The sequence below is a fragment of the Olea europaea genome, chromosome 10 (assembly GCF_002742605.1).
Source record: "Olea europaea var. sylvestris chromosome 10, O_europaea_v1, whole genome shotgun sequence".
In the NCBI taxonomy this organism is placed as follows: Eukaryota; Viridiplantae; Streptophyta; class Magnoliopsida; order Lamiales; family Oleaceae; genus Olea; species Olea europaea.
Window position 1 is genome coordinate 7,287,200 of NC_036246.1, and position 14,583 is coordinate 7,301,782.

At 35.3% G+C, this 14,583-nt stretch overlaps 1 protein-coding gene across 1 annotated transcript; it reads left to right on the top strand.

Annotated features, from left to right (window-relative positions):
- The first annotated feature begins 222 nt into the window (after positions 1 to 222).
- On the top strand, positions 223 to 13,921 carry LOC111401080 (lysine-specific demethylase JMJ25-like). Its single transcript, XM_023028624.1, has 14 exons — positions 223 to 1,470; positions 1,603 to 1,718; positions 2,214 to 2,313; positions 2,411 to 2,552; positions 3,202 to 3,265; positions 3,351 to 4,092; positions 4,412 to 4,741; positions 4,931 to 5,608; positions 6,328 to 6,400; positions 6,490 to 6,575; positions 10,188 to 10,307; positions 10,825 to 10,903; positions 13,183 to 13,261; positions 13,552 to 13,921. The coding sequence occupies exons 1-13, from the start codon at positions 616 to 618 to the stop codon at positions 13,242 to 13,244; spliced, it is 3,447 nt and encodes a 1,148-aa protein (XP_022884392.1). The 5' UTR covers positions 223 to 615; the 3' UTR covers positions 13,245 to 13,261; positions 13,552 to 13,921.
- The last annotated feature ends 662 nt before the right edge of the window (positions 13,922 to 14,583 follow it).

Below are 14,583 nucleotides of genomic sequence, written 5' to 3' on the forward strand. Positions count from 1 at the left end.
AATTTCAAAAACTCCTTTTAACTTTTCAAAAAGTTATGGCAAACGGCTCCTTTGAATATTTGGTTTAAATAAAAATAAGATTTTTAATAAATTTTGATTAAAATTAGTAGATACGAGGTTTCGACTTAAATTTTGATAAAAGAATTTTAAGTGAACCAACAGACAGGTGCTTACGTTTCTTTCCTTTATATCCATTCAGCGCTTTGTCCAAAAACCACATAGAAATTCGAAATCCACTTTGTAATTTTTTACTGTTTAATCCGTTCATCTTCGTACAAGTGGAATCGTTATTGATTATTGGCCCACTGTTTTTGAAGGAAAGATAAGGGTAGAACAGTCAAATCGGCTCGCAGATACCAGATTACATGAGCTATACGACGTCGTTAGCTGGAATTCCAGTGGGCAGCAATACCCGCGCATCCAGAATTTTTACCCCTTTCGACTGACGGTGATAATAATACCGTAGTAGGGTTTTCTGTTTAGTTAGGACGTTATTAATAAGAAGAGTGAATAATGATTTTTCTCGGGTTAATCTAAAAGCATTTGTTGCAGAAAATAATAGAAATCTTTAATAGGGTTGGGAAAGGGGGGAAAACTGGTTTGTAGAGTAATAAGATGGATTTGAATATTCCAGCAGAGGAAAATGAAATTTTTGATGTGGAGGAGGGAGGAAAGTTTTCAGAGGACATTATGAGAAGTGGAAAGCAAGAGCTGGAAAACGGGGAAGAGAGAAATCTGGATATGAATGTGAAAGAAGAGGGAAAGATTGTGGAGGAAGGTGAAAAGTTTTCAAAGGAGGACGCTATGAGGAGTGCAAAGCAAGAGTTGGAAAATGGGGAAGAGGAAAATCTAGAAGTAAATGGGAAAGAAGAGGGAAAGGTTGAAGAAAATGACGGTACGGAGATTGACAAAAAAGAAGAGTTTGAAAGTGGAAATAGGGAGCCACGTCGTAGAGGAAGGAAAAAGAAAGAGCAAGGGAAGGGAAATTTGGATGTAGAGGAAGAGGACAAGAAAAATGGGGCAAGTGGTGCAGAGGAAAACGGAACAGAGAGTGCTTTTAACCGGAGGGCATCACGGAGGAAATCTTCTCAGTTGGCAACTGTGAAGCTCGTGTTGCTGAATGAAGATAGTTTGGACTTGGAAGAGGAAGAGGAAGAGAAAGAGGGAAGGAAACGTAAACCAGGTCCAAAAAGAAAAAGGAAGCGTGCAAAAATTGAGGAAAGTGGAAGCGGGAAAGTGGTGGAAGAGAAAAATGGGAAAGAGGGAAGTCAGAAGAAAAGGCGAGGAAGAAAGAGGTTGAATTATGACGAGAATGGAGAAGATAGGGAGAAGAAAGAGGATGGAGAAGAAGGGGAGAAGACAGGGGACGAGACAGAAACGAGTAGAGAAAGAAGGTTTTTACTCAGAGCCAAGAATGATAAGCCCAATAATTCGTCAAAGACCGGGGGCAGAAAGAATTATGATGAAAATGTAATTTTTCGTTTGGTATTCTTGGCTCTTGAATTAAGGGTTTATAATTTGCTGAAGAGAGTTTGTCTATTCTTGAAGATATGTGGCTACGTTCTTTTTCATTTTAACTTTTTTCTGTTCGTTATTTGACAGGGGATGGAGATCTTGTCTAACATGTGTCATCAGTGCCAGAGAAATGACAAAGGAAGGGTTGTTAGGTGCAAAAAGTGCACGTCGAAGCGATACTGCATACCTTGCTTGACTACCTGGTACGGAAATATCTTTCCAGAGCAGTGTCTTTCTTTTGATTTTGTTAGCATTCAATGTGTCCTTTGTAATGGATGCTTTGCTGAAGGGTAGCCCGACTTATCATTACAAGTTTCTAACTTGATCGTGTTTTTTTCAGCTCACTTGTATATATTATATGGGCTTCAATTGCTTAATTTGCTACTAATGCTTTGAAAGAGATGTCACAGTAATATAGTGAGACCATTGGTTCATTTGAAATATTATTTCAGGTTTATTATTGGATAGAAAGAGTAACAATGTGATTAGCCTCAGCCTATAAACTTTGCTCCCACTATTTTTCCATCCTTATCAGATAATCTACTTCTGTGCATTATGTGCCTGTGCCCTACTATCAGAGAGTTTTGCTGAACATGATTAGATTCTAGCAAATACCTTGACTGTATTGGCTACAGGTTTACATTTCTTTATGTATTTCTTGATTGCTAGATTCCATCTCTAATTAACAAGTCATACAGGTATCCTCAGATGTCAGAGGAGGCTATCGAGGAGGCTTGCCCTGTCTGTCTTAATAACTGCAATTGTAAGAGATGCATGCGGTTGGATGGACCAATCAGGGTTGGCCTTTTACACTTCTATACTTGTTTTGTTGTTTTTCTTTTGGCAAGATTCAGTATGTAGTTACCGGTTTCTTTCATTTTTATTTTGCATGCAGCACTTGAAGAATTTGGAATTGAAATTTACTGAAGAAGAAAAGGTTCAGTACTCAAAGTTTATGCTCCAATTGCTGTTGCCCTTCTTGAAGAAATTCAATGCTGAACAATCAGCTGAGAAGGACGTCGAAGCTGAGATAAAAGGTATTTCTTAATTTTTAAATATTAGATAAGAAGATCAAGAATATACCTTTTGGGATCTTTTGTCTCCCCTGTCGATTATTATAAAATTCATTTTGTCAAATACATAGTGAAATAATATCAATAGTACATTTGGGATACATTGATTTTTAATTTAGCAAGGTTCAATTTTGTAAGGTGACTGAAAAGTGGGATTTTTGAACTGTATTCTTTAAAACATGGAAATTTTATTGAATGAAATCAGACAAGCTATTCTATCATGTGATTGCAAAAGGAACTTCAGACCTATTGAATTGCAAGAATAATAGCTTCATATGGTGAAGCTCAAGTACTTTAACTTGGGACCAAACCATATGTTGATAGATGACTTGTCACTTTTAAATCAGTGTAGCAGTCTATTTTTGGCGGCCTTTCGAGAAATTTATTATGATAGTAAGTTATCTCTTTCTAACCATATAAACTTCGCTTATTGAGAGCTTGATTAGATGAGTTCTATCTACAAGCTTCCACTGTAAGGGCAAGAATTTGCATGCCACCTGTTAGTATAGATCCGGAGCATCTAATAATTTAGCATTTTATGAGCGTAGGTTGGAATATTTATTCGGCTACAACTGTTTGTGAGTTCTTTGATGATTACAGTTTGTTAGTGCAGGACTACCTGTTTCTGATATAACAGCACAAGAAGCAAAATGTGAGAAGGATGAGCGAATTTATTGGTAGGATTTTAGGAATACTCATGGTGGTTTAACACAATTCTTTCCTTGGTTTTTCTAATGAGGTACTTTTAATGTTATTATGCAGTGACAATTGCAAAACTTCTATTGCTGATTTTCACAGAAGCTGTCCGCTTTGTTCTTATGATCTTTGCATTACTTGTTGCCGGGAAATTAGGAATGGAAAACTACAGGCAGGTGAAGAGGAATTTGTCATGCAATATGTTGACAATGGGCTAAACTACCTGCATGGCGGTGACAGTCGTGCTGCTAATTCCGTGAAGGATGAGAATTGTAGTGAAGTGACTAGACCCAGCTGTAGGGATCATTCTAAATTAAAATCTGAATGGAAATCTGATGAAAATGGCAACATTCCATGTCCACCAAAGGATGTGGGAGGTTGTGGTGAAGGAATTCTTGAATTGAAGTCTGTATTTCCTGATAATTTTGTTTCAGAGTTGTTAGTGAAAGCCGAAGATATAGTGAAGAACTACGTGCCTGAAAATTTTGAGCAGTGCTGCTCCTGTTTGAAAATTGATGGTGAAAATGTTCCTGACTGTAATAATTTACGCAAAGCAGCCTCTCGAGAAAACTCTGAGGACAATTATTTATACTGTCCAAAAGCTAAAGATCTTCAGCACGCAGATTTGAAGCATTTCCAGTGGCACTGGTCAAAAGGCGAGCCAGTAATTGTCAGTAACGTGCTTGAGACTACATTGGGCTTGAGCTGGGAACCTATGGTTATGTGGCGTGCCTTACGTCAAATCAGAAATGTGAATCATGAACTGCTACTTGATGTGACCGCTATAAATTGCTTGGACTGGTGTGAGGTCAGTTTATTTGTTTTCCCCCAGTTCCTGTGTGAATCAGCTGAGAATAGTGTATAGATTTTAGTTTCTTCTTTGACTATTCAATTTTTCACACAAGGTTACTGATAAGTGATAACAATGGCACTGAAGGTGCCCAGTGGTTTTGTTGATTTGAGAAACTACTGTTTCTTTGGCCATAATTGCTTTATATTGCTTTTCTATTGTCTTTATACCTTCTTTTCCCGTCTACCTGTTTCCAATTTTTTCAGTTCTTGAATGTTTCATATTCAGTTTTTATTTCAAATGCTGTGTTAATTGTTGTTACTTGGTTGAAAAGCAGGTAGACATTAATGTTCACCAGTTCTTCAAAGGGTATTCTGAGGGTCGTTTTGACAGTGATGGATGGCCTCAGATTCTGAAGTTGAAGGACTGGCCTCCATCTAATTTATTTGAGGAGCGATTACCTCGCCATGGCGCTGAGTTTATCAGTTGCTTACCATTCAAGGCATATACTCATCCTCACAGTGGATACTTAAATCTCGCTGTTAAACTGCCAAAGAAGTCTTTGAAGCCAGACATGGGGCCTAAGACATATATAGCTTATGGAGTTGCTCAGGAACTGGGACGTGGAGATTCTGTCACAAAGCTCCATTGTGATATGTCTGATGCGGTACGCTTTGCCTTTGTGCTTGTAGGTTTTTTTTTTTTTTTTTTTTTTTTTTTTTTTTTTTATCACCTCCAAAACTCGTTCAGATGGTAGAGCTTCACGGGGTTTGCTTATAAACTAGATTGTTGGTTGCTGTTACTGTACGCATGCATCACCCCTTAGTCTAATACTTTTCATTTATACCTTTGTTAGGTTAATGTGCTGACACATGAAGGAGGAGTAAAACTCACGCCTATGCAGCTTTCAAAAATAAAGGAGTTGAAGAATAAGCACAATGCCCAAGATGAGAGGGAATTGTACCAAAATAAGGAGATGGACGTGAAAAAAAAACAATTAGATGATGACTTATTGAGATTGAATGAGCAAGCTTCTTCAGACATGTTGGACGACCCTTGTTTGAAGATTGAAGCCAAAGAGCCAAAATCATCTGATATGCCAACAGAGAACATGCTAATGGTTGAAAAAAATGTAGCTGATGATGAAGGTTGCCGGTGTTCAGGCAGAGGAAAAAATGAAACTGATATCTCACTAAATCAAAATTTTGTGGCTGAGATCAACTCCACTGATTGCGCATGTGAAAAACCTGCTCTACCCATGGAAGTGGAGAGCAATGATGAAATTGAGATATTGAGCAAAATAAATCAGAATATAACAGAGACTTCCGGATCAAGCGAATCAGAGAAAGAAGTTGAACATAGTGAAGAGGAAAATAATGGTGCTTCAGTTTCAGTTGGTTCAGAAGTCTTTGAAGACCCTGAAGGTGGTGCTCTATGGGACATTTTTAGGAGGGAAGATGTTCCAAAACTGGAAGAATATGTGTGCAGGCATTTTAAGGAATTTAGGCACATCTATTGTAATCAGTTGCCGCAGGTAATTTGTTGAAATTCAAAGGTTTAGGAATTATTTATCCTTATGCTGTTTTTTCTATGGTGTCTATTCTGTCACTGGACGGTTTTGTATGGCATCTCCTTCCTTTCCTTTTTTTTAAAAAAATCAATGCCCCCTATCTGTGTTGAAGTGATCATAAAAGCAAGAATGTAGAATGAACCCACTTTCTTACAATGCCCTCATTTTGCCCTCATTATTCAAGATTATAATTTTTTGAATAATATTTTTTTTTTTGGAGAATGGGTGGTTAAAAAATAAGGAAAAGTTTTCAGCTTACTGTAATATTATTTTACTGAAGAATGTGTGGTAGAAAATAAGAGAGAGATGTATTAAAATTTTAATGGGGGCCATGCGGGGGCTATATATGGAAAAATTATTTTTTAATAATGAGGGCCAAACGGGGGCAACATATGGAAAAATTATTTTTTAATATGTGCTCTTCAATTGGATTTTCAGTATAGGGTTCTGGACAACCTTGATGGATATTTGATTTTCATTTCTTAGATTTTTGCCCCATATTATGAAGCTTTTTGTGGTGTCTACAAGGGACTTTAAGCAAATTACTTGAATTTAAATTATGGTTTATTTATTAGTCTACCCCATATTATTCTGTTATTCTGGGTATCGGGAAATATGTTGCCTCTTCTCCTCTTGGTTATCTGCTGTTTTATGCATCTGTATTTTCTTCTTGTTCACTGCAGGTGGTCCACCCAATTCACGATCAAACAGTTTATTTGACCTTGGAGCATAAAAGGAGACTAAAGGAGGAATATGGTTAGTTTTCTATTGCCGAACTTAACTAATGCCTGCAACTGGAACTGTGCTGTATTGTTTGTTTTGGTTTTATAACTTTTCTTGCTTAGGGATCGAACCATGGACTTTCATTCAGAAATTAGGTGATGCAGTGTTTATACCTGCTGGCTGCCCACATCAAGTTAGAAACTTGAAGGTAAGATTGTACTATATTGGTGTTTCTTTCCCAGCCTACTTGCCCTTCAATTTCTAAATTTAGGGCCTGTTTGGAAGTGATTCCCCCCCCCCCCCCCAAAAAAAAAAAAATCCTTTTTACGTTCAGGTTTGAAAATAATATAATGCAATTATAGCATAATCACAGAATTAACATAATGGATGATTCAGGAGGCTACTGTAAATAAATGTTAGGGTTTTATTTATTAAGTGGTATTGCTTCTAATTTCTTATTTCGAGAAGTTTTGGAATGCACAATGTTCATGTAATTCCGCACATGTACATATTGTGCAAGTAGTAAAATGGATTTTTAAGTCCAAATATTGTCCCACAGAGACTACTATTTACTATAAATTTTTTCTAGCTTCATTCCTAGTCAAATGAATAACCAAATATCAATTCAAAAGATGTGTTTTGTAACTAAAATTATACTAAATTTACTAGATTAATCTACTTATATCCGGTTTAGAAGATTATGATATTAAATATTTAGGATTTTTAATTTCACATAAGAAGTTTAATGTTCATCTAATACAAATTCATTCAGTTCCTTTTCATGTGTTAACAATCGAATTAACCTATTGTAACTAGTGATCTTTCTCGAGCAATACTATCTTATTCATTTGCTTGAATTTACTTTATCTATGTACACACAAATACTTTAACCAACAAGAATTCTAGATAGATTGAATAACCTATAATTATCTCTCGGTCTCTTATAATATCTATGCTATTTATTTGTTATGTTACATGTAAATCATAACTTATAGACCTGTTTACTAACAGGTGGTGTGGCGAGATTTGATTGGGTTAAAATTGTATGAACCAAATAAGAAAAACCTTAGATTCTTTTAGATAGACAATGTTTTGTAATACTTGTATAGGCTTTAGTTCTATAAATTCACCTTTGTATTCAAGAGATGGTCTTTTGATGCATATTTTCTTTTCCTTCAAGATTGGGGCTTGATACTCTTGGAGATCCCATGGAAAGATAATGTTTTTATATTTGGATGTATCACTAGCATTGAGGTTATCTTCATAGGCCAAATTAATAAAAGGATATAAAACAAATATAATAGGAACTAAGCCCTTGTTTGAGCCCCATTTGTTGGGGAAGAATGAATTTTTGAATAGTGCATTGATGGAAAATGTGTGGTTAAAAAATAAGGAAAAATTTTGGATTTGCATGTAATATTATTTTATTAAAGAATGTGTGGTTGAAATGATGTAAAACACTGTTGAAAAATGAATTTTTCCAAAAGAATGGGGTTCAAATAAGGGCTAAATTTTATTTTAGTATAAAATAAAGGGCAAAATAGGAGTTATGAAAAACTCTAAAAATCACACCAAATGAATAGCGTTAAGTAAAATTTGGTGCAGCGCTATTCATTGCACCAATTCATGTAGAGTTTTAGTGTATGGTTGGAGTGGATTTTTGCACCATGGTTGGAGTCTAGGAGATGCCTTGAGTGGAAAATCCATGCCACACTTAATTTCAAGGAAACAAATACCCTTCAACTTTGCTACATGGAGCCTCTTAGACTTGACAAGATAAAAACTTGATTCCAAGGGGAAAATCCCATCAACAATGCCATTTTTTTAACGGAATAAATCTTTCCCATTTCTTTCTTTTGTTGGAAATATACATAGGTAATATTGAGCTCACCGATCATGACAACATTAAAGGTCTAAGCAATCTACACACATTCCTAAGCCTAGAAAGTAGATGGACCTGTGTTGTATGGACACTTTTAACTAGGGTGGCGTGCCTGTGTTCGATACCCGTCGGATGCGACACTCCTTAAATAATCTATCATGTTCATGTTTCTTTCATGATTAGAAGTATTATAATTTGTTAACTCAAAGTTATTATTAAATAACAAATATGTACTTGTTTTCAAAAGATATCAACGAGAAAAATTAATAACGAGTATTATCTAAATTTATACTATATAAATAAAGAATTTTAAAGAATTCAATCAACATGTCAGCGACGTACTGTGTTAAGTGTTTTTTGAAAAATTGCATGTTGGTGTATTCCTATCGGTGCATCATAGACATTGACTATAAAGATCCTTAAACTAGATATACACACATTATCTTAAAATCTCAACATAAAGATTATATTTCATTAAAATTAAAATAAGAAACGGAATATCTATTTTTTTTTATAAAAAATAATCAAAATTAAGCTCTATTAGATTTTTTTAGATATAAATTAATCATTTATAGAGGACATTATTCTGCGTTGTTTTCATCCTTTCCACGTAGAAACTTTTACTAGAACTATTTTGTACCACTTGATTAATTTGATATTGTTTATTTGACTAGTTTCATGAGAACCTAGTCTAATTTTATTGGCTCAAGTCAGGTTTAAACAATCTATTGAGGGATCAACTAAGCCCTCTCGGGGACTTTTTAGAGAGAAACCTCTTGTAAATACTAGGGTTGGACATGATTCGATTTGATTTTTTGTAGAGCCGAACCGTACTCTAAATTTTTGAGTATTTAGTAAGTTGAACCGTCAAATCCAAAATTAATTATGGAATTGTTCTGGTTCGGTTCCATTTGGTTCTCAGGTTTCGTATAATAATTATATTTTTTAATATTTACAAAGTTACATTAATTCAATTAACGATATGTTCAATATTAGCTCTTACAAAATAACGTAATCCAATCTTATGTATTTTTTGTGTCTCTTTTTGTTGAGTTCATAGATATTTAATTGTTAAAATCACATGAAGAGAATAATAGTGAGCTTACAATAATTAAGAGAGGCTCAGTCGAGCTTCACTTCTATTTTTTCAGAACAGTATAAACGACAATACGGTAGAATGACAAATTTGGATAAAACTTATGCAATTTGATTAAGTTGACTTGGACTGAAAATTAAAAATTAGAAAATTATATTTTTGGATTTGAGCTAAATTGATTAGTTAGCAAATTTATTTAGAAAAATAAAATAATTTACCTTATTTAAAATAAATAAATTGAAAAATTTAGAGAGATTTGGTTTTTATGAGAATCGAATCAAACTCTTTAGTTTTCAATTCAGGTATCCACTCGGGTATCTAACTAAAGAACTGCTCGGTTCGTTTCGGTTTTTTGAAATTCGCTGAAAAATCTTCAGAGAACATTTTTTTATTTGGAGGGCGTTTGTTTCCTATTTTTGTAAAAATGAGAATGAAAAATATAGCCGTTATAGGCCTACACAAGAGATAGAAATTCAAATTTGATAACCTGATGTGATGAATAACGGTCATATTTTTTATTTTAATATGGAAAGAATGAGAAACAAACAGGGGCTTGGTCTTTTTGTTAAACTGTGACTGATGATTTTCAGAGGCAACCAAAATTTTAAATGGTTTTGCAAAATAAAATTAACAAAGCCCGTATCTCTAGTTCAGTTTTGTCGTAAATCTGATTGCCTATTAAGTAGTCTTCATCCATGTGTTAATGGTCCCTTATTTATAGATTTCAATTTTCCCTGTACTGTGATGCGATTTCATTTCTTGTTGCCAAAAGTTGTAGAGTACTTCATTACTTTTTCCTTTTAGGATATATAGCACAATCTCAAATGTTTTCCCTTTTCCAGTCATGTATAAAGGTTGCAGTTGACTTCGTCTCACCTGAAAATGTTCAAGAGTGCATTCGTATGACCGAAGAATTCCGCATTCTTCCTCAAAATCACAGGGCTAAGGAAGACAAGTTGGAGGTATAATTTCCATACACAACGCAGATTGTGTGAGAGTTAATAATATTCAGTCTTTTCAATTGTATATAACCCCTTTTTGAGCCCAGAATAGATTTTTCAAAAATTGAATTTTTTGGATAATGCATGGTTAAAAAGCATAGAAAGTTGCGAGTTTGCATGCAAAATTATTTTACTGGGATAAGGTTTGGTTGATGAGTTTGGGGAAAAAATGAGTTTTAAAGAATGGAACACAAACAAGGGTATAGTTTATGGTTGTTCCTGATTTGAACAATTGCCTTAATTATTGGTTTCATGACCAGATATTAAGTGTCTAGGATTTATGTTTTTGTCCTTGTTCTATTCCTCTTAATTTTTGGTGAGAAGCAATGGTGCTCGGTTACGGTAGTGTCCGGGTTATTTGTTCCAGTTGCTAACATAATCTTCAGTTTGATCTTTTGAAAACACAAATAGTCATGTACCTGTTTTCTTATGCAGCATGAGGGTCCATATGTTATAAATTTTGCTGCTTTTTGTACAGGTGAAGAAAATGACTCTTCATGCCATGTGCCAAGCTGTACAATCTTGTGAGGGCATTTCTTCAGATGCAAGTGACACTAGTATGGGTTTGAATCTGGATTTTATTTATTTATTTATGCATTAATCCCTAATCATCTCTTAAGAACAGTACAATTTGCTGTCAAACGGTAGTTCAATCATTGACTACTGACAATAATGGTTACATTATTTGACATAATTATTCTCTTTTGCCTACTGCCATCTAATCATAGCATCCACGAGATTGAGCTTACTGATGTTAATGTGACAAGTGGCTGTTGCCATTTCGGTATGGAAAACTCATTCATATTGGTGCTGGACATAGCTAGTGGTAAATGAACTCATAAATTTGGGGATAAATTCATTTTAAGTCTTTTCTGGGTCGGGTACTTAGTGGACTGGGTAATTAAATTTCGGTCCTCTACTTTTCGGCCCACTTTCATTAATTGGCCCAAACTGTTTTGGAAGCAACAGATGTATATCAGCCCTAATCCCTATTCCTATTTCTGGAGTGCAAATAGCAACACTTAGCTTCCTGTTGACATTAGGGTTAAGTCCCCAATAGACACCAACTCTCCTTACGCAGCAGGCAGCTCTATCATCACATAGGTTTCCGGTTTGCCGATAATTTTGGCTACAGTAGAAGTTGCTTCAGAGAGGATGGAGGAGGTGTCAATGCCCTCCAGGCTCATCTTATTCAACAGATTCAGACACAGCCTTTTTTCCACAAAATACTTCTCTCCATTTTCTCAAATTTACAGTGATTTCTTGATCCGTACATATAGATTTCATGTGTACGTATAGGTGATTTGTAGCCCATGGGCTCCTTAGCCAATATAAGCACCATGTTTATGTCTTCTATGTGCTGGGATACCTTCATAGTAGACCCGAGCCTACTTGGTCTTTGTAAACGGACCTCTGCCCAAATTTCTGGTTTGAGCCCATTTACAAGTGTACTCCCCATTCCTTCCTCTGAAATTCCCAGCAATGGCCAAAATCTTCAATTGACCGTCGAAATTCTGCCTCCTCTTCCAGGCAAACAGCAAAGAATTTCTCGCAGATACTTTTGTTTCCTCCTTCCACCGTTTTGTTCGTGACTGATTGAGGGAGGCTTATTGATGCCACAGCCTTCTGAAGTGCTTCCATTGTTTGGAATATTCCGGCCATCTTCAGGCTTAATTGTTCCACCGATTTCTCAAGCCCTGATAAATGCTGCTACTTTGTTTTTAGGCCTTCCATCTCCTTCTCCAGGGCTTCCACTCTGATTTCTATCTTCTTTTGGGCCATCAGGAAAGAGTGCTCTGATACCAATTGTTAGCGTTCTAACTGTAATTTGTGAACAAAATCAGAGTACTACTGTTTAATTGATGAAAACTGAAGAAAATTACAAAACAGGAAAAGAAATAGTAGCTATTCGAGAGGGCTAAACTCTCCTGGGGTCTCACTTGTCACTACATAAAAGCCTGCCTTTTATCCTCCCTTCTACCTTTATTTGTAGCTATTCCCTAACTACTGTTTTCCCCCATTTACCATGTGACAGAATGCTGCTATTCTCTCTTCTTCTAGTTGCTTCTCAATCCTCCCTATTTCTTCTAGAATGAGTGAGTTGGATGGGAGCCTATCAAATTTGTACTTGTTAAAGATGATTCCATGGCCTACAAGCTTTCAGTCTCACTATCTATGTTGCCGGAGGTTGTAACTTACCTCTTAAGATGGTTGCAAATTCTTATTGGTTTGTTGGAATTAGGAAGGATTCAACCACAATAGATTGCTAAATATTTTTGAAGGAATGGCAAAAAAAGGGAAATAGTCTGCGTTTTTATTTTTGTTCTATTCCTTTGAGAACAACTTATTGACAAAAATAGTTAGAGTAGTATCTAGTTGACTAAAAATCAATTGTCCACTCAACGGGAAATAGTCTCCATGTAATTTTCAGTTTATTTTTACAACAATTGGACAGCCACTGGTTTAATAAATTTTTGTTTCAGTCATTCTCCTATTTCTGGAAATCCTTTGAAACAGACTATATCCAACTGTTGCATTGTTTCGACAAGCTGTCTTAGCCTTTTGTCTTGAGTCCTGCCTCGGATGATGTTTTCATTAAACCTTGAGTGCCGTTTGTTGCATCAATTTTACTAACTTGCATGTTCGGTGAGATTTACACTTGAATCTTAAAGTTCAGGTCTGCCCAGGTGTGCACTCATTCTTGTTGTATATTTAGACTTTTTATTGCTAACCTTGGCATAGTGGGCTACTTTGCCATTTTTCTCTTTATCTTCATGTTGTTAGTCAATTTTATTGGTAATCTTAGCTAACTAACGTTCTCTTTGTTCTGATCCAGACCAAGAAGAAAAAACGAGGAAAAGAAATTTCAAAGGAAGAAGGAAGAAGAAGAAAGTATGACTACAGCGATACAGAAAGTATGCGAGTATTTGCTACTTTTTTAATTTTATATTTGTTTACAAGTTATACTTTAATTTTGTTAATTTGCTGTATTATAGATTTTAAAGATGACTTGTGGTTTATTATGGGCATATTTTATTTTTATATATTATTTAGAAATTTTATTGGTATGTGCTGAGGCTTACGCCTCAAAATGCCCTGCCACATTCAGGAAAATTACCCAAGCACCCGATTGAATATATCTAACTTTGGTTCGAAAATTAATTTTTCCTTTGGGTTCTGAAGTCTATTTGATACATTTTTGCAGCTGTCCAAGGGGTTACTGCCATTTCCAGCTCCAAACTGTGACATGGACGTGATGAGATTGTGAGTGAAGAATTTGTTTCGGATGCATGTTGATGTGTCGTGGAATATACTATGCCGTCTCCCTACATTTGGTCTCATTTTATTCTTTTCTATTGAGTTTGGATCCAAATGTGCACACCCAAAATTGAATTGTTTCCCATGGACACCTTGAAACCTTTTGGTAGCTTCAGAAAATTGAGAATCCCTTCAGTTAAATGAATTTATCATCAAGCTTTTGTTGTATGTTGAATATGTAACGGGGAGCATTTTATTAATTTATGTGCTATTTTGGTGTATAACATAATGTCTCCAAGACTTGGCATTGTTCTCTACTTGTACCCCTACTTGTCCCCATTAACAGTTTTTACAACGTTACATCGGCATATATTCAAGAGTTATACATGATTTTCCAAGATCGAGAATGACTGATCTACCCTTTGAAATCAAGGGGTAATAAACAAGATCTTATTATTAATTTATTTTATGTTGTCCAATCTTCATTATCAAACAATGCTACTAGGCCCTTGTTTGGGAGAGAATTTTCTCCCATTTTCAGCAAATTTCAACCGTCACTGGACCGTGGAAGAGTAAATACCAAAAATGCTCAGTCCTCAATTTAGGGATGTTAACGAGTCAAGTTGAGTTGGCTCACGAACCGAAACTTAACGCTCGAGTAAAGTGAAACGGGCTTTTTTTGAGTTCGAGCCAAGCAAAAGCTCGACGATAAAAAGGGGCTCGACCCGAGCTTTCGGCTCGAGCCTTAGCGAGTCAAGTCGAGCCCGAGTCGGGTAGGATCGGTTTTTTACTATTCTTTTTTTTTTTTTTTGGTAAATAATTAATAAGGCAGCAAGCGCTGCCTTGTTTGAACTTTTCGTGTTTTTTTTTTTTTTTTTTTTTTTTTTTTTTTTTAAAAAATTTTGGGGCGGGGGGTCAAAAAAAAAAAAAAAAAAAAAAAAAAAAAAAAAAAAAAAAAAATTTTTTTTTTTTTTTTTTT